The sequence below is a fragment of the Theropithecus gelada genome, chromosome 1 (assembly GCF_003255815.1).
Source record: "Theropithecus gelada isolate Dixy chromosome 1, Tgel_1.0, whole genome shotgun sequence".
Classification (NCBI taxonomy): Eukaryota; Metazoa; Chordata; class Mammalia; order Primates; family Cercopithecidae; genus Theropithecus; species Theropithecus gelada.
Window position 1 is genome coordinate 158,752,523 of NC_037668.1, and position 20,026 is coordinate 158,772,548.

A 20,026-nucleotide genomic window follows, 5' to 3' on the forward strand; every position below is an offset into this window, starting at 1 on the left:
TTATATTGGAACTAGAACTATGCCATTGGCTTTCCTGGGTCTCCAGGTTTCCAGCTGCAGATCTCAAGACATCTCAGCTTCTACAATCCATATATACTATTTGTTCTGTTTCTCTCGAGAACTCTGACTAAGACAGATTAATTTGTTAATTTCTGTAACAACAACAAAAAACTATGCCAGTTGAGATTTTGATAGAGTATATTATATCTGTATTCACCATCATTTATGAAGCATATCTCCTCTGGTTATAGAACTTTAGGTTGACAGTACATGTTTTTCTTTTTAGTTGTTTTTCCTCCCAGCAATTCAAAGATATCATTTCCTTATTTTATGGCTTTTCCTGTTTTTGTTGAGAAGACAGTTGCTAATCTTAGTCATTTGAAATTAGTTTTTCTTTTCTTCTGATTGTTTCTGAAATTATATTTTTGTCTTTAATTTTCAGTAGTTTTACTATAATGTGATTAGATGTGTTTTCTTTGTATTTTGATTGGCTGGGGTTGTAGAATTTTTTAAATCTGTGATCTTATACCTTTTATCAGCTTTTTAAATTTTCCAGTTATTATCTCTAGAAATATTGTTTTTGCCCCACTTTCTTTGCCTCTTTTTCAGGGAATTCAATTATATGTATATAGACTTCTTCACTGTGTTCCCTATTTTTTGTACAATTTTCTATATTTTCCATTTCTTTGCCTCTCTATTTTTTTTCTGGATATTTTCTGTCTTTATCTATATCTAATCTCTGTCAAGTTTCATCCATTGAATTCTAAATTTGTATTATCTTTTCAGTTCTAGAATTTCAAATAAGTTTTTTTATAGTTCCCAGTTCTCTGTTGAAATGGTCTTGCTTTTTATTCCCTTACATACATTTTTCATAGCTACTATAAAGCCTATATTTGATAACTCTATTATCCACACTCCCTGTATACCTATTTCTATTGTGTTTTTCTTTGAAAAATAACATTTTTTTCCATTATTTTGTATCACATTATTTTGTCTCCTTATATGTTATTTGTCTTTGAATTCCAGATATTGCATATTAAAAATTATGAAAATAATGTTAAACTTGGATTAACATTATCTTCCTCTGAGATGGATTTACATTTGCTTCTGGAAGGAAGCTAGGGGTTTAGTAATCCCATATTACCTTGATCTAATCATAGACTGAGATGATTTAAAGCTGGTTTTCTGTTCCTGGTATAACTAGCCTATTTATGAATTACCATTTCTCCTGTTACCACCAGGTGGGTTTTTCTTGTCTACTGCACAGATAAAGCCAATTCACCAAGACAGTGATGTTGCAGCAGAGAAAGAGTTTAACAATCATAGGGCTAGATAGCCAAGCAAATGGATAGGAGGAATTATTGCTCAAATCAGCCTCCTCAAAAACTCAGAGGCTAGGGCTTTTCAAGGATATTTGGCAGGCAGGGGTCTAGGGAATGGAGAATGCTGATTGGTTGGGTCAGGGATGAAATCATAGGGGATCAAAGCCGTCTTCTTATGCTGAGTCAGTTTCTGGGTGGGGGTCACAAGGCCAAATGGGCAAGTTTCTTGGTATGGGTTACTGGTTCGGGTGGACCATCAGCTGGTCCATCAAAATGCAGGGTCTGGATAATACCTCAAATACCAATCTTAGGTTTGACAACCGTAATGTTATCTATAGGAGCAATCGGGGAGGTTACAAATTTTGTGACCTCTGGCTACATGACTCCTGAACTATAATTCTAACCTTATTGCTAATTTTAGTTTTGCACAGGTAATTTCAGTCCCTGAGCAAGGAGTGAGTTAGTTTCAGGAAGAGGGTATTATCACCTTTGTTTTAAAGTTAAACTGCAAACTAAATTCCTCCCATAGTTAGCTTGGCTTATGCCCAGAAATGGACAAGGGCAGCTTGAAGATTACAAGAAAGATGGAATTAGTTATGTCAGATTTATTTCACTGTCATAATTTTTCTATCAGATTTCTCTTGCTGTCATAATTTTTGCAAAGGCAGTTTCACTCCTACGTTGTAGCACTTTGAGATCCCAACTCAAAACCTGGAAAGGAGGTTACCAGAGCCTTCTTTAGCAGGCTGTGAGAAAAATACCTTTATTCACAGCCTCTCAGTCTTCCAAACTTACATGAATTTTTGTGAATTTAGATTACATCCCTAGGGGAAAAGCATCCCCCAACACTGGGCTCACTTCTGTGGGTTTTCATCTCCCAAACCTTAGCCCTATAGTTATGCCTGTCTTGTTACCTCTCTAATACTTTCAGATTTTTTTCATATTGTAATAGTATCTTCCTCTGAGGTGGATTTACATTTGCTTCTAGAAGAAAGCTAGGGGATTAGTAATTCCATATCACCTTGATCTAATCATAGATTGAGATGATCCAAAGCTGGTTTTCTTTTCTTTTCTTTTTCTTTTTCTTTTGAGATAGAGTCTTGCTTTGTTGCCCAGGCTGGAGTGCAGTGGCACAATGTTTGCTCACGGCAAACTCCACCTCCCAGTTCAAGAGACTCTCCTGCCTCATCATCCCAAGTAGCTGGGATTTCAGTTGTCCACCAGCACACCTGGCTAAGTTTTGTATTTTTAGTAGAGATGGGGTTTTGCCATGTTGATCATGCGGGTCTCAAACTCCTGGTCTCCAGTGATCTGCCCACCTTGGCCTCCCAAAGTGCCGGAATCACAGGTGTAAGCCACTGCATCCGGCCCCAAAGCTGGTTTTCTGTCTCCGAAAAGAATTTTTCAGATTATTTCTGCATGCTTCTCAGTGAGAAGATTCATTTAAAGACCAGCAGCGGTTCCCTCCTTTATGTAAGACAAAGAGGCAGCTACTTCCATATATTAACCATCTCCATAACAGCTCCAGAAATCACTGGTCTCTGCCATCGGTTGTAAAGATAGGCCCACTGTTCAGAGTATGGGAGGTTTGAATGAGAGAACCTAGACAAAGTGCTTGGTAAGTTGTTCCTTTTTTCTTTTCCTTTTCCAAGTTGTTGGAAAGAATACTTGGTACTTGTAATGATCATGCTTCTCTCTTTGTTCCATCCTTTAGAAAGTTCAGAGCCAAATTTTAATCCTTCTACCAACTTATGATTCAGAACCTTATCATATATCCTTTGTGGAATGATCTTAGCACAATTTCATTATATTGTCTGTATTCCAAGTGTTTCATCTATTTGCCTTAACTCTTTTTGTATTGCATGTGTTCATATAAGTCTCTTTCAATCACTTTCATAGGAGGTGGTACATAAAGAAGCAAATTAAATGATTTAAATAAAAGTATTTTGAACTACTATATGCTATAAATGTGATAGGGAATATTGATATTAGTTCAGGATTGAGCCACTTCCCTGGGCTAGCAGGACTTCAAAGTCTCTGTTTTCCCATGCCACTCGCTGACATCAAATTGGACCTTAAAAGTCCAATCTAAGGAGCCATTTTTCAGAAAGCCTTCCCTGACCTCCCTGCATGAACGTCTTGCCTTAATCACATTGGGCCTTGTATTGCTAGACAGTGACTGCCCTACCACATACTCTCTTTATGCATTTGTAACGTCTGCAATACCTAGAAAAGAAATTATCTTGAATTGAATTTTTCATAGCTTTACTGGGCAATAATTAGCATGCAATAAACTGCACATATTTAAAGTATACAGTTTGATAAGTTTCAACATATGTATACACCTATAAAACCTTCACCACCATCAAGATAATGCACATATCTAAGGCAATTAGTTAATTCACTTGTTAATGACATTAAGATTGTTTCAAATTGCTGACTTTTAAAAATAAAGCTGACATGAACATTCATGTATAAGTGTTTGTATGGACATATTCTGCCTTTTCTCTTGGATGAATATGTAGAAGTGGAATGGTTGGGTCATACAGTTATTTAAGAAACCACCAAACTGTTTTCCAAAGTGGTTGTGTTATTTTACATTCTTATCATCAGCACTATAAGACAATTTTAGTTGTAGAGGACTACGTGCTCACAAACGAGGCATTCCCGATAAGTCCTGCTCTTGCAAACGAAGCAGGGCATTGGGGGCTTGTTTATGTGTAAACATCTTGAAAATCCAGAAAGTCAGGGAAAGGTCAGAAAAAACAACAATGTGTCTTGTGACTTGGCAACATTCCACAAACGACTGTATAAAATAAAGCAGAGCATGCCATTCGAGGCGGCCGCCATGTTTGTCTTGTCTTGTGTTGTCTTGTGTGTTCATTCCTTTGTTTAGGAAACACACGGACCCCAACATTTAGTTCTTCCACAACCTCTCCAACACTTAGTGTGGTCATTCTTTATAATCGTAGCCATTCTAATAGGTGTGCTATCTTATTGTGGCTTTACTTTGCACTTACATACTGACAAATGATGTTGAGCATCCTTTCATGTGTTTTTTGGGGGAGGGGGGAGGTGGAGGCAGGCATTTGTTTATCTTTTTTGATGTCCAAACTTTTTACTCATTTAGAAAATTGCATTGTTTTCTTGTGATTGAGTTCTGAGTATTCTTTACATTTTCTGGACACAAGTTGTTTATCATATACAGGATTTATAAATGTTTTCTCCCTGACTATGGATTATCTTTTCATTTTCTTAGATGTCTTTTGAATAACATAAATTTTTAACTTTGATGAAGTACAGCTTATCAATTTGTTCTTTTATAGATTATGCTTTTGCTGTCATATCTAAATAATTTTTGACTAATCCAAAGTCACAAGGGTTTTCTTTGAGAAGTTGTATAGTTGTACATTTAGATCCAGGGTCCACTTTTAGTTAAGTTTTAATTATGAAGCGAGATATGAATCCAAGGGTTTTTGTTGTTGTTGTTGTTTGGTTTTGGTTTTGGTTTGGGGGTTTTTTTTTTGTTTTTGTTTGTTGGTTTTTGTTTTGTTTTGTTTTGTTGCTGTTTGGCTACCCAACTACTATAGCACCATCTCTTTAAAAGACTATTTTATCTTAACCAAATTGCCATTGTACTCTGTTGAAAATCGATTGTCCATATATACATAGGTCTTTTCAAGACATTCTATTCTGTTTCATTGATCTATTTGTCTATCTTCTATCTTTACATCAATACTATACTGTCTGAATTGCCATAGCTTTATATAAATCTGAAATCAGGTAATATTAATCCTCCAACTTTTTTCTTTTTAAAAGTTGTTCTGGCCATTTTTAATCTGTTTCATTTTATATTCATTTTAAAACTGGTTTATAAATTTTACCTAAAACAAAGCTTGTGGAATTTTTATTGTGAATGCCTTAAGTTTATATATCAAGTTGGGGAGAACATCTTAATAATGTTGAATCTTTTAACCCATTAATATGGTATATATTTATTATTTAGATCATCTTTAATTTCTCCCAGCAATGGTTTGCAGTTTCCAGTAGAGATCTTTTAAATCTTCTGTCCCTAATTTATCCCCAAGTATTTTCATTTTTTTATGCTATTATAATTAGTAATCTTTAAAAATTTCAAGTTCCAATAGTGTATTGTTGGTGTATGGAAATACAATTTCTTTTGGTATATTGATCTTGTATTCTGCAACTTCACTAAACTTTCTTATTTGTTCTAGTTGCTTTTATTGTTGTTGTTGAGACTGGGTCTCCCTTTGTCACCAAAGCTGGAGTGCAGTGGTGGGAACACGGCACACTGCATCCTCGGCCTCCTGGGCCCAAGCAATCCTCCCACCTCAGCCTCCTGTGTAACTGGGACCACAGATGCTTGACACCACACCTAGCTAATTTTTTGTAGAGACGGGGCCTTACCCTGCTGCCCAGGCTGGCCTCGAACTCCTGAGCTCAAGTGATCCTCCTGCCTTGACCTCTCAAAGTCCTGGGATTACAAGCATGAGCCATTGCACATAGTTTGCTGCTTTTTGTAAATTCCACTGGATATTTCTACCTAGATAATTATGTCATCTATGAATAAATACGTTCTTCATTTGTAATCTGGATAACATTTAGTTCTTATTGAATTGAACTGAGGTTTACTGGACCTGGAAGTACAGGGACTTGAATTTTTTTTTTTTTCCTGAGGCTTACTCTGTCACCCAGTCAGGAGTATAGTGCAGGATCAAGGTTAAGTACAGCCTTAATCTCCCAGGCTCAAGAGATCCTCTCGCCTAATTTTATTTATTTATATTTTATTTATTTATATATTTTTTTCTTTTGTAGAGGCAAAGTCTCACTATGTTGCCCAGACTGGTCTCAAACTCCTGGCTCAAGCAATCCACCCCCTTCATCCTCCCAAAGTGCTGGGATTACAGGCATGCGCCACCATGCCCAGCCAGGAACGGAATTTTATTGCTAACTCGGCCATAACTCACTGTATAACCTTTGGCAAATCACTTTTCCTCTCTGGACCCTCAAAAATGATCTGCGTATTCTCCATGTAGATCTGCATATTCTCTATGACCGTTCTCTCCCACTTCTAACATTCTATAAGACTAAGAGTGTACACAGAAAGGTGTGAGCGCTCTTACAATTCATGGCTTCCTGCCTCCAGGCCTCTGAGTCCTACTCTCTTCCCGTTAAGTGATTGACTCACTGTGCTCCTGACAGCTGAATTGAACTGGCAAAGTCACCTTTTTTGTTCCCAATCTCCCAGTGAAATAAGGGAGTGGCTATATTCAGTCATTCTTTTGCCATTTATTGTACTGCCTCCCGTGAGCAAGGCCCAGTTTGCAGAGCAGGGTGGATTATCTGTTTTCTAACAAAGGCCAAAGACCTTTAACTCATGAAAAAATTAGCTAACAGCCATTTACAAATAAAAAGCAATTACATTTGATATATTTTTTAAAAACACTTTCCATTATCTTGCTTTCAGATTCAGTCTTTATTAATAATGTAGTATTATACTGTGCTGAGATGGGGTAGGGTGTGGCAGGCTAATAAGCTAAAAAGACAACATAGCTCTATCACCAGGAACTTAAGAGTCCAGGGAGGGAATGGTTCATTGTTCTCCATCCATATGGAGAGGGACAGGCAGACAAAGTTACAGTGGAGTATGTTAGAAAAGACCTGAATCTTTGCAAATAGGGAATCTGAGCAACCCCAAGCTATGGTGCAAATGAGGGATACAGTAGAATTTTTTAAGTCTTTTTGGTCATCTGGGCATGGACCTCATTCCTAAGTTTGGGATGTCTCTCCTTTTGAGAAAGAGCCTGTCTCCCATCAGAGGAAGCTTGTCCAGCCTTCTTGTCATCCAGAGCACATGACCTCACCTCAGCCTATGCAATCAGATGCATTCATCGAACTCTGAATCCAAAGCTGTGATACAGAAACCACGCAGGTTCCTTTTCACCAATGGAAGGCAGTGGTGGCAGCAGCTACATCTGGTTCCCTGAGACAGTGGTAACATATCTAGTTTCTAGAACCCAGAATCATCTGTCCCAACCCTGTCATTTTACAAAGGCAGTGTGGAAATAATTGTAAACCATCCAAATGAGAACAAGCAAAGTCTGTTTATTCAGAGCTTCCTCTAGCGAGGGAGTCAGCTATCATCACCTGCATTTTAGTAGAGATGTCAAGGCAGACAGAGGAGTAGGAAAGCTTCAGAGCTGGATGAAGAAAAGCTTCAGGTATCCCCTGACTGGAGCCTGTTTGCATGGAGAAGTTGTAGGCATGCTGACTAGAAGTGAACATCCTATGTGATTGGGGTTTATATTTTTTACTTTCTCTGGCCGATCCTAAGTTGAAAGCAGGGACAAAAATTAGGGAAGCCGTCAATTATTAATCAAGTCCTGCCCATTTGGGGGCAATTGTTAAAGGTGTTATTGCTTCCAGGGCTCATTGCTGGTGACAGTGATCTTACTTCCTGCGAGTCTGACATAGTGAGAGCAGGCTGGCTTCCTAGACTGGTTACTGTAGATAATGGATTGGTTTCCTGGGCTGATTGTTGCAGATTGTGCGTCAGAGTTCTATTTTTTGATACGGCCTGGCCACTGTCTGCTTGTATATTCAGTCTCTCAGCAGAATATATACTCCTTCCAGAGAAGGGGAGTGGCCTATCTAAGGTCTAACCGCTAATATTAATCAGAGCTGACAGGTCAACCTGAGATTTAACATGTTTATCTTGTCATCTCCAAAGGAACTTATGCTCTGCTTGTTGAAGAAACAAGATTTGAACCCATAGAGAAACAAAATTCAGCACAGATGTCACAGAGGTAAGTTGCACCAGGAAGTTAATTGTTAGTGCTATAGCTTGGTAGGAAGCCTCGTCATTTTCCTCTGATAATGGCCAGAGCTGCTACTGGTCAGGGACTTTCTATGTACTGGGCATTCTACCCATCCAGCAAAGTCAAGGGATTAAAAGCATAGCTCTCCATTCTTCCCACCTGCATTCGTATTTTATCTCCACCATTGGTAGTTAGTGAACCTGAACATGATATTTTACCTCTGATCTTCAATTTCCTCATCTGTAAAATGGGAATAATAATGGAAATATCTCATCATGCTCTTGTGCAAATTAGATGGGTGGATATTTGTAACACACTTAGAATACTTACATTATAAGTACTGGTACAAATTAGCTATTGCAATCTCATTTAGTCCTCATATCCATTCAGTCTGGCAAGTAATATCCCCACCTTGCAGATAGTAAGAGTCAGAGTCAGAATGTTTACTCATGTCTCTAAGAAACCAAAGCTCATTATTCCTTTCTGCTGTGCTTCTGAATACAAGATGCCATTGCTGGGAAAAAGGACAAGAAAGTCCAAAAGTATGTAGGGCTGTAATATCAGACCACCCACATTCATATCTTGGTTCTGACTTCTATTAGCTGTAAAACCTTGCACAAATTACTTACCACTTGTGAGCACGCTGTCATTTGCAAACTGGTAATAAGATTGGTTGTTTTAATAAGACTAGGGTTGTTTTAAGGATTAAATAATGTACTATATGTGAAGTTTCCATTACAATGCCTGGCACATGCTAAGTGCTTAATACTTGACAATAATCATTTTGGTTATTGTAATCAGAAGTGACTACCATAAACCATTCTTTAGCGTTTGTCCTCAATGGTCCCATCTTCGTGCAGTTTTCCCTTAACCTCCAGTCTAGTTTGATGTCTTCATTGTTGAATTCCTCATTATTCAACATTACTGAGTTCCCTTATGTAGTGCTACAGTAAGTCAAAGAGAAAAGAGACAAATGACTCAGAGGAGAAGATGGGTTCTGCAGGGAAGAGGAATGGACAGGCAAAGAGGTAACAAGTCAGTGGCAACATACTGACATGGAGTCCCCAAAGACCAAGGCTTCCTATCCTCCAGACTTTCAGAGAGTCAAACATGCTTCCTAAGGCTGGGCATGGTGGCTTCAGTCCTGTAATCTCAGCATTTTGAGGAGGCCGAGGCAGATGGATCGCTTGAGTTCAGGAGTTCAAGACCAGCCAAAGCAACAGACTGTCTCCACAAAAAATACAAAAATTGGCTGGGTGTGGTGGTATGCACTTCTAATCCCAGCTACTCGAGAGGCTGAGGTGGGAAGATTTGTTGAGCTTAGGAGTTCAAGACCAGCATGAGCAACAGAGCAAGACCTGTCTCAAAAACAAACAAACAAACAAAAGCAGGTTTCCTACAAAGCAAATAGAGTAGCTGTGTCTTTAGCTCTGTGGTCAAACTCAGACATGGCCATCTGGGAGATACCACATCCTTAGCAGATGAAAGCAGCTTCCTCCTTGCCAAGTAGCATCCCTTGGAGGTGATTGTTCTAATTTTAGTGCTGAGTTCCATGCAGTTGACCTCTCAATTCTGTTTCTTCAGAGTTGAAGCCAAGTTGTTTATCAGATTGGTCAGAGAGAATCAGGAAACATGCAACTGAAAAATCTGATAGATAACAAGTGAAAAGGGTAAAAAACTGTTGGAAAATGGGCAACAATAGTGGGGAGTAAAAACCTACAAAAGCAAGGGAGTAAATCAAAGGAACATAAAAGACCATCTCTTCCATCACCCTGTAAAGTAGATATTACCATTCTGTTTCCCAAAGGAAGAAACTAAGTCCAAATAAAGTTCAGTTTTGCCCCCACAAATTGCTCAGGTAATGAGAGCTGAGTCATGATTTGAACCCATCAAAAAAGATCTGGAAAAAATAAGTGTAAATGTTAAAAGGTGGTTGTCTGCGGGTGGTGAGATTATGGTGATCTTAATTTTCTTCTTTATATTTCTGTTTTCTTCCAAAATTTTTTTCTGTTGGGCAGTTGTTACTTGTATAATGAGAGTTATTAAAAGTTAAAGTCATTGAATCTATATCAGGGCCTGGACTAAGAACAGGGAGTAGAAATTAAAGCAGTAAAGAGAGTTATCTTTAGGACCCAGGGAATCAGCCAGAGATTGTTGTTTCTGAGACTGAGAAAACTAAGCACCTAAACTGGGGGTGCACTTCAGAGTGAGGTGGGGGAGAAGGAAGGAACCAGGCCAGGCCAGAACTCTGGCTTCTCAATGTCCAGGGACACTCAACCGGAAGTGGGCCTGGAAAGAAAACACTGACATAGTAGTTGGACACAAAGATAAGGACTTGATCTGGTAACAACCTAAACTCTGAGGCTCGACAGAATCCAAAATGGGAGGGCCCCAAAAGGGGGCTCATACACCCTGGGCAAGACTCTAGACCTACACTTTGCACCTGTGTGTTTTTAACCTTTATAATAGAGCCTCATGCCCGTTGTAATTTATGTTGCAAGAGTATGGGGTGAGAAAGAAAACAGAGGTATAGAGAGGTCAGTGCTCCAAGCCAATGAGGTGAAAGCAGAGATGGCTGAAGCCCCTCACTCTGTCACAGTCCTTTTGAGAGGAGGGCAGTCATGGGGTCAGAGCAGTGTGAATTAGGAGACAGAGCTGAGGACGAAATCTGCAGGAGAGGGAAGGTTCCTACATCTTCTTCCTCAAAGGAGCAAGAGGACCTGGGGTGAAATGAGATTCAAACTTATCCTCAACATGGTCTCTGCTCTTGAAACATTTGCAAACTCCAAGCAGATGTTATGCAAAGAAAACTTTATTTGTAGAAATACATGCTGGCCATGCAGGATTCCTGGCTGGAAGATACACAATTATGGGACTGGGGAGTCTATTGGGGATGGTCAGTAATTGTAAGGTAGATGTGCAATTCCACATCAAAACTTATTCCACGACCCATCCTGAGAAGTCATTGGTTCTATTTCAAATATCTCACACAGCATCAGCAATAAGTAAATATGTCCTTAACTGAATACAAATGAATAACCCTCCTAGCCACTCTTCTAGAATTTACAAGGTTTTGTTTCACTGTATAAAAATACATCACCTGCTCTAGTCAGGTTATAAATATAATCTGTGAATTTTTTTAAAGTCTCATGCCCAAGTACAAAAATAAATCCATTAAATAGCAAAAAAATAAATAAATATATTAACTAATAAATATATCCAATAGTAGAAAGATATTACAAAAATCTTATACAAGTATGGTCTCAATTAAGATGGGGGATGCATAAAGATAATCATGAAAGGAAACAATACATAAATAAGATACACTGTGACCAGTACTAGACTAATACAGTAAAGAGATGGTGGTTTGGGGTCATGCCTCTGTAGGTATTGAAGACTGGAGCTCTTGACCTCAAATACTCTTAGCAGCATCATCACTTTCCTCCTATTCTGTCTCCTCTATCCATTGCAGAAGAATGTCTAGTTCCCCCAAAGCCTTCACAACTGCTGCCTGAGGCTCCAGCTGAAAGAGATACACACCCATGTTGTTAGCAACTCATGAGACAACATTTGCTCCATAGTTAATTCTCTCTTTTATGTATAGGTCTGCTGACAATTGTGAGCAGAGCATTCTTTTCAAGATGAAGCCCTTGAAGAAGTTATAGAATCTCAAGATCTCACACAAGGAAGGGAGATCATTGAGTTCATCACCCTGGTCTTATGTACAGAAACTGAGGTGCAAGGGGGTAGCAGAAGCAAAACTGCTACCTAAGACTCTTGTATCACAGAGATCAAAGTAATCAAGCTATTTTCTTTAAGAAATGTGTGTGTGTGTGTGCCTTTGTGTTTGTGTGTGTGTGTGTAGGGGTTACCTACTGTGCATACATCAGTTGAACTGATATTGATTATGCCAATCACCTGGCTGATAGTTAGGGATGAAAAGGTGAATGGCACAATCCCTATCCACAGTTGAGTGAGACTGGCAAAAACAGGCAACTAAAATGTAGTGTGGTGAATAAAGGGATGAAATTCCCACGAGATGATGTGGGAGGCCTCTAACTCTGAGAGAAGGAGCCAACACCTTCCTGAAAGTGATGCCCAGGCTGAGTCTTTAAGGATGAGTAGGATTTAGTCAGTGAGGAGTGAATTCCAGGCCTTCCTGGCAGACATGAGAAGGTGTGAAGGTGAGAAATTGAATGGCATGGGTGTGTGTGAAATTGTGAGGTTTCAAAGGTACGTACAAGTGTGTGAACATCGAAAAACTATTGCCTCTGGTTTGTGCAGCTAAAAGATCCAAATGTCACTGTAGTGACTTCTGGAATCATGGCCATTCCCTTTCCATTTCCAGAGCATCACCCAGAGAGGATACTCTTCTAGAGCCTGGATGGGTGTCCCCTGGGTTAAAGCAAGGGCTGGTCATCATGATTTCAGAGGGCTATGAACCTGAAGGCTACAGGATGTCTAAGAGGTGTCTGCAATATCCATCCCACCCACCTATGATCTCAGTTCTTAAAACACACCCATCCCAATCAATGCCAAAATTGCATATACCTCTTCAAAGTGACTCAGAATCTGGCCGTATTTCTTCATTGCTTCCTCCCCACAATGGCATGTCATGTGGGCATGCTGGAAAGGACCCAAAGAATAATAGATTATATTACAGATTCTGATTTTTTGCCCTTGCCATTGACATGAAGCAGGTAGAAATTATACTCTCTCACCCACAACCCTGAGGATGCTTATTCCTATAGAAAAGCTCTTTCAGACCTCACATTTGGAATCATTAAGTTCATCATCAGCTAGGAGAGGAAGCTACCTTTTAGGCTCAAACATGGAACTCATTGCTTCTTTTTTAGAAACAGGCAGGCAGTGCTGAAGGCATTTGCCATTCCCGTACCCCATCTGGCCTCCCCACAACCCCCAGCTGTACTCTAGGAGCTCTATCCCAGAGCTCTTTGAGTCCCCATGAAGGAAAAAAAAAAAAAAACATTTGAATTCCTAGGTCCTATTCAGACTATATTCTGAGGTCAAGTTCAATGGTCTATTAATTGACTGCCTAGACAGAGGATGCACTAATATACTGTAGAAAACCTCACCTACAGGAAAAGTATAATTTCAAAGATAATAGAGTTATCATTAATATCAAGTAGCACCTTATAGTTCTTTAGACTTTGCAAAGAGTACTTTTTGCCCAGAGCTTATACCCAAAAGTCAATAAAACTGAGTTATTATAACCTAGTCACATGTCTCACCACAGATTATTAGAACTTTTGAACTCAGTTTCTCCATCCATTAAATGGAGGCAGGAAAGAGAGTTTAGTTGCTAAGCCATTGAAGCTGTGTGCTGAGAGGCATCCTGTTACCCAAGATCCACACTCACACAGAGCCGGAGGTCCTTCTTGATGGTAAGAAAGGAATTGGCGAGGCTGCTGATTTTCCGGAGAGTATAATGGTCAGGGGTCTGGTAGTTTTTAAATACTCTGTCCAGATAGAGTCGTAGCAAATGGCGTAGAAGGCAGCACCGATCCGCAGGCTGCAAAAAAAAAAAACACAGGTGTGCTGGTGAGGGGAAAGGGGAGAGCAGAGACAAGACCAGGGTGATGGAGATGCTCCCACTCCACACCTCCTCCCAGAGTTGGTCTGGGCCAAGCGCATACCTTTGTGTCTTGCAAAGACTCAGTCCTCCTTAAGATTCTGATGTCAATGTTTCCATCTTTGGCTTGCTAAACAGAAGAAGACAAAGTGAACAAGGATGAGTCAGTGACTGCTGCCAGGGTCTTCAATATCAAGACTTCTCATCCACTGCCTGCCAAGAACAAGTGGGAGGTGTCCTTTCCCAAAACATTTTACATACTTGAACTACAGTTATTTCTTGGGAATACACCCCACCCCCGCCACCCCCCCCCCCCCCCCCCCCCCCCCCCCCCCGCCGGGTAAGGAGTCCCCAGCCTGCCTCTTTTCATGATTACACTGTCAGGACTGCCAGGAAAGAGAAACGGACAAGGAAAGAAGAGGCTTCCAGGAGAGGTAGATACCCACTTACGTACCACACTGCCCCGTATCTCAGAAAATCCATTTTGTATTTCCTGAAGGTCTGTGGCGATCACACAGCTTCCCAAATTGAGTGTCTTCAGTCCAGTGGAAGGAGTCCATAGGAGATAAAACGCAGCAGAGAGAAGGCTGAAGGCAAGACTAGAGGCTTTCATCTTATGCTTGAATTCTGGAGACCACAGGAGCTAGGAATTCAAAGAGAGCATGACTTACTGATTTCCCCTCCTCCAAGTGTCCACGGGGTCGGGGGTGGGGGGCCGGGGAACAGAACAGCCTTATCTGGCCTCAGGCAGTGTGGCCCATCCACGTAACTTACTAAGAAAAACTGCCGAGCCTCCCGTGAAGAGAAGCTTTCAGATCTGAGTTCAGAGTCTGAGTGCAAGTTGGTGCCACAGGTCGTGGCTCCTTTATTCTGTCCCCATCCTGGCTCCGCCGTTAGTGCCCAGCAGGTAAGGCCTGGAACAACAAGCACTTGCAGTGACTAGACAGAGGATGACATTTCAGGGAAAATGTCAAAACTTGTTTTAGGGGATTGACGCATATAGCCTCCCCTTCCGGAATGCCAACGTAGCTCACCCTTCTGGTCCCCTCAGACCTACAGGGGAACTGGGGAGAAACGGAATCTCACTGAAGCTGTGGCTGCGCCATGGAAAACACCTGGGGGGAAATTGTCTGGATTTTATGGCCACCCACAGGGCAAATAAACTGAGCTCTCTTTGGCATTTGTCTGATATCAGATAGGTTATTTGAGAATAACAGATTCGCTTAAGCCCCAGAGGCAAATAGAAAGTCAATGATTTCATAACAAGCCTACTGCCAGGGAAAGGCAAGACGTGGATGGGCAATCAGCCCGATTCCACCTGACCCTCAAGTGTCTGGGACTCTACAGCGTCCTCTGCAGGAGGACTGTAGTCAGGCACTTCTGGGTGGATTCGAGAGTACATCCTTTCCTGGCCCTGCAGCTCAGGTCCTAGACCAAGCAAATGGTCCCAAAAGTCAGAGAAGAAAGGCAATGACCGAACTCTATTCTTGTGTGAGGCTCCTCAGTAAGAGAGCAGGTTAGGGTGTTTGCTGAATTTTAAGATAAAATGATAATGGGCTGGGGTTAGGGTAAAACAATTGAGGCACTCATTTTGGGTGCAAAATTTAAGGCAGCACTAAAAAACCTCAGTAATCAAGGTAAAAATATTTTAATGCAATATCAAAATGAATTTAAAAGTTTATGAGGAACAAAATATCAAAATTTTAAATAAAGACAAAATTCGACTGTGCCATGCTGAGCAATATTGAAGCAAAAGGAAAAATATGTACCGCTATTCACATGTTTTCATGTTTCATTCTTAATGGTTAACTTTGTTTCTCAAAAGTATATAATGAAAATATTATTGATGAGTTTCTTTCCCTTAAAACCAGGACAGTAAAATTATAATAAATTTTGTTTGGGGCATAAATAAAATATTTAAACTTAAAGTCATGAGTTGTAATAAACCTACTTTTTAATTTTTCAATTTTCTCAACTACTTTAATATTTTTGAAAGAAATAACATACATAAAATGTATAAAGACATATATATATACATACACATTATATATATATGTATGTACACATCCATATATATATGACTGGCTCCATAGCTTGGCACAGAACTGATAATCATTATCACTTACTGAATTTTTCCTATGTGCCAGGCAATGTGCTAGACATTTTTTACATTTGTGACCACTCGAGATACTGTCAAATGTAGGAAAAGGAAAAAAGCAAACCAAACCCAAAAGAATCAGAGAGAACTCTGTGTTTGGAGACAAGAGAGCTGGGTCCAAATAAATCCTTGCTTTACTAGTTCCCATTGATGTGGGCCATTCCAGTTTACCCAGGACTGAGGTTGGGGGGTGGGGAGTGGTTCCTGAGATACAGAAATTTCAGTTTTAAAACTGGAAAAGCCACAGGTAAACTGAATGAGTTGGCCACCCTACCTCGATGTGATCTTGGACAAGTCAGCTCACCTCTGAGTTTCATTTTCTTAACCCCAAAATGGTGATAATTAAACTTAACCCAGAAATTGTTTTGACATTTAAATAAAATAATCTATGATTTATACACTTAGTACAGAGTAAGTGATCAATTCATTTTAAGTAGAGATCGATATTAGTTGTCTTGAACTAACAATTTGATGAGCATTTAATGAGCACCCACTGTCTTGAATGTTGTGCTAGGTACTGAAGTACAAAGATAAACATGATGATTATTTGTCCTCAAAGAGATTTTGTCCTCATGGAAAATGGTCCTTTAGATGTAACCTTGAACAAACCTGGGTAAATGATTGGGAGAAGTAGGTGATCCCCAGAACAATGTGAGCAGTGTCAGTAGAGGGTAAGGTCTCTTACCTGAGCTCAGGAAGGGCTGCTGCTTCTGGTCTCCTAGAACCCTGTTTCAAGTTAAAAGGCTTCCAATTGTTTGTATCTATATATATATATGTCACATGAAGGAAGTGAGCTCAGGCAGGTGAGGGCTGGAACTCCCTTGGAATTTCTCTGGTGGCATTACTCTTCCTTAAGCGCTGCAGCAGCTTAATTGCAGGACAGATTACCCTAACACCTTCCTCCTGGAAGAAGCACTGCCTGAGGGGATTACTGGTTGTACTGTGGATAAAGTATGTGCCTCCTTCTGGCTCCACCTTTCTGCTTGGTAAAATGATAGGATAGAGAAGATCTGAGTTACTGAACCAAAAAGAATTCGGGGGATTCTCTTGCCCTCTCCTCTAAACCCAGTTCCCCTTAACAAAGTTTCTCCGCAACTCCAGACACTTTGGGCTCATTCCTGCTGTTTTTCCTCAGCCCTTGCTATCCCCACCATTGCTCTCCAACATGGCCACCCTTCCCTCTAGTCATCATTAAAGAGGAGACCCAAATCTTTATTCCTGAACAACTCTGGGATACACCAATCCCTCCCTTCTCTGACTTTCAATAGCACATTTTTTCTTTGGCAGTGAAAGCATCTAATGTTGTCCTCTGTTTCATGGAACTTGGTCTTTTCTCCCAAGTGACAATGGAAAATTTTTTTAGGTTGGGACTAGTCCATCATGTAGGACCATGCTCCCGGACAAAATTAAATTCAAAGAACCTGGGATGAATTACAGACAACACTTTGGAAATCATAAAAGTGGTAGAGACCATCATATGTTCTTTATCAACTTTTTAAAAATTAAATATCTAAAACTCTGAAGTCTTCTATTTGAGTCCAAAGATTCCACAGTTTAAAGGATGACTTTGACAAATGATTGTGTCTTTCTGGATCTCAGTTTACAAATCTGTAAAATGAGAGAAACAGACTAAACAGTATGTAATGTCTTTTCCTGTTCTGACATTCAGTGACTCTTTGTGTTTCTACCTTTTGGATCAGAATGTTCTTTTCAGCATCTTTTGATATCTTCTTAAAGTTTCCTGAAAATAAAGACCATGGCTTTTTATTGTAATGCTTGATAAATGTTGAAAATATGTACAAATAGCTAATCTAAATATCTCTTAAGCTACTTAAGCTCATGCCTATTTTTTCCATCATTGGTGCCAAGTCAACCATTTCTTATGATCATTCTTAAGTGTGATTAAAGTAAAATTGGGAGATGTGGTCTGATGAGAATAGTTGAAATCAAGATTTTCAGTAAATCTAGGTTTGTATAAGCCAGTCATGTCAGTCAATTCCTTTTCATTACCTGAGAAGAACCCAATTGCATTGTTTTAAATTACCTGTAATGATTAATTAAACTTAGTATTCACACAAAATCCCAATTCTTTTTTTTTTTTTTTTTTGAGACAGAGTCTCGCTCTGTCACCCAGGCCAGAGTGCCGTGGCGCGATCTCGGCTGACTGCAAGCTCCACCTCCCGTGTTCATGCCATTCTCCTGCCTCAGCCTCCTGAGTAGCTGGGACTACAGGCACCCACAACCACGCCCAGCTAATTTTTTTTATATTTTTAGTAGAGACGGGGTTTCACCATGTTAACCAGGATGGTCTCGATCTCCTGACCTTGTGATCTGCCCGTCTTGGCTTCCCAATTCTATTTTAATCATCAAGTCTCCCCTTTTCCTATCTCAAAATACTTTTTTTTTTTTGAGTTTTTTTTTTTTTTTTTTTTGAGACGGAGTCTTGCTCTGTCGCCTGGGCTGGAGTGCAGTGGTGGGATCTCAGCTCACTACAAGCTCCGCCTCCCAGGTTTACGCCATTCTCTTGCCTCAGCCCCCTGCGTAGCTGGGACTACAGGCGCCCGCCACCTCGCCCAGCTAGTTTTTGTGTTTTTTAGTAGAGAGGGGGTTTCACGTGTTAGCCAGGATGGTCTCGATCTCCTGACCTCGTGATCCGCCCGTCTCGGCCTCCCAAAGTGCTGGGATTACAGGCTTGAGCCACCGCGCCCGGCCTTGAGTTGTTTTTAAGACAGGGTTCCTCTCTGTCTCCCAGACTGGAGCGCAGTGGCACAATCACAGCTCACTGCAATTTCCTGGGCTCAAGTGGTCCCCCGTCTCATCCTCCGGAGTAGCTGGGACTACGGTGTGTGCCACCATACTTGGCTAAGTTTTTTTTATATTTTGTAGTGATGGGGGTTTCACCATGTTGCTCAGGCTGGTCTCAAACTCTTGGGCTCAAACAATCTACCCTCCTCAGCCTCCCAAATTGTTGGGATTACAGGTGTGATCCCACACCCAGTTCAAAATACTTCATTCTTTTAAAATTCACTGCACACATTCCATATCACATTCTGTACAGATACCAACTTACCTCATCTCCTCTGCAAAACTTCCCCTGCCTCACCCTAATCTCTCTCTTCACCCCCATTTCCCAAGGCGAAACTGATTCCTCACACCGTTTCACCTTAACTTTACCTTGTATATTGCTTTTGTATTTATCACAGTCAATTACAATTTTTTAGTTGCGTGTCTCTATCTCTCACAAATAGAGAGCTCCTTGTTCATCTTCTTGGTCCCAGCACCCAAACGCTCCTGGTAGGTGCTCAGTGAACATTTGATGACTATGGAATGAATATATTGATTTCTCACTCTTCCTTCTTTCTGCTTTGTTCTAAAGCATGAGCTCTATGATTTAACTTATGAGGGGACCCTGGGGCTCCCCTGACACACATCTTCTCCAGTAAGTCCTGGAAGGTCCACAGATTTTTTCAATTAAGGAATTCTACCTCAATGGCTAGAATTCCCTTATCTAATGATAGACTGTTCCTCCTGGACTGTTAGAGCAAGAAGTGAGTTTTAAGAACAACAAGTCTAATTCCTTCATTGTATAAATGGGGAAACTATAGTTCAAAGAGGTGAAGTAACTTGCCCAAGGTCATTCAGCTGGTAAAAGGCAGACCCCAAAGTTGTATTCAGCAAGTGTTCATTCCACTACATGACACTCTTAATGCATGAGAAACTCCTATAGTAAATAGCTTTTCTTAAAATGAGACTGAGAAGGAAGCTTTTCCCATCTCATAATTCTGGTAGAAGAAATGAGGCTTCAGTGGAAACAGGGTAGTGGGTATTAGCACTGAAGATCACATGGGACCGAGAGCCAGAAGACCCAGTCCTAATACTCACTTTCTCACCAATTTTCAGGGTGAACTTGGGTGACCCAAGTCTAGTTTTTACACCTTTCAGGAATTCAGAGTTTCATTAATAAAATGGAGATAACACCTACATCATCTGTCTGGCTCATCCAGTTGGCAGGAGTTTTTATATATATATATATATATATATATATATATATATATGCATATTTATATAAACCTATAAACACAAAAGATCATTTTTATCATCCTTGTGTCTGATA

At 40.2% G+C, this 20,026-nt stretch overlaps 1 protein-coding gene across 3 annotated transcripts; it reads right to left on the bottom strand.

The window, feature by feature from the left end:
• Nucleotides 1-10,955: 10,955 nt before the first annotated feature.
• IL20 (interleukin 20) lies at nucleotides 10,956-14,860 on the bottom strand. Of its 3 annotated transcripts, XM_025355345.1 has the most exons (6): nucleotides 14,529-14,860; nucleotides 14,209-14,397; nucleotides 13,819-13,884; nucleotides 13,542-13,694; nucleotides 12,713-12,787; nucleotides 10,959-11,684 (listed from the first exon to the last, which is right to left on the bottom strand). In XM_025355345.1, the coding sequence occupies exons 2-6, from the start codon at nucleotides 14,365-14,367 to the stop codon at nucleotides 11,607-11,609; spliced, it is 531 nt and encodes a 176-aa protein (XP_025211130.1). In that variant the 5' UTR covers nucleotides 14,368-14,397; nucleotides 14,529-14,860; the 3' UTR covers nucleotides 10,959-11,606. The 3 variants fall into 3 exon arrangements, with proteins under 3 accessions (XP_025211121.1, XP_025211130.1, XP_025211139.1); XM_025355336.1 differs by lacking the exon at nucleotides 14,529-14,860 and having other exon boundaries at nucleotides 10,956-11,684; nucleotides 14,209-14,411; XM_025355354.1 differs by lacking the exons at nucleotides 12,713-12,787; nucleotides 14,529-14,860 and having other exon boundaries at nucleotides 11,607-11,684; nucleotides 14,209-14,367.
• Between the last annotated feature and the right edge of the window lie 5,166 nt (nucleotides 14,861-20,026).

Excerpts from the sequence above, each read along its gene's own strand:
- IL20 (XM_025355336.1), bottom strand. The coding sequence starts at position 14,367 with ATGAAAGCCTCTAGTCTTGCCTTCAGCCTTCTCTCTGCTGCGTTTTAT. Across the intron at positions 13,885-14,208 it reads CTGAGATACGGGGCAGTGTG|CAAGCCAAAGATGGAAACAT; the intron begins GTACGTAAGTGG and ends TCTTCTGTTTAG. Across the intron at positions 11,685-12,712 it reads TTCTGAGTCACTTTGAAGAG|CTGGAGCCTCAGGCAGCAGT; the intron begins GTATATGCAATT and ends TATCTCTTTCAG.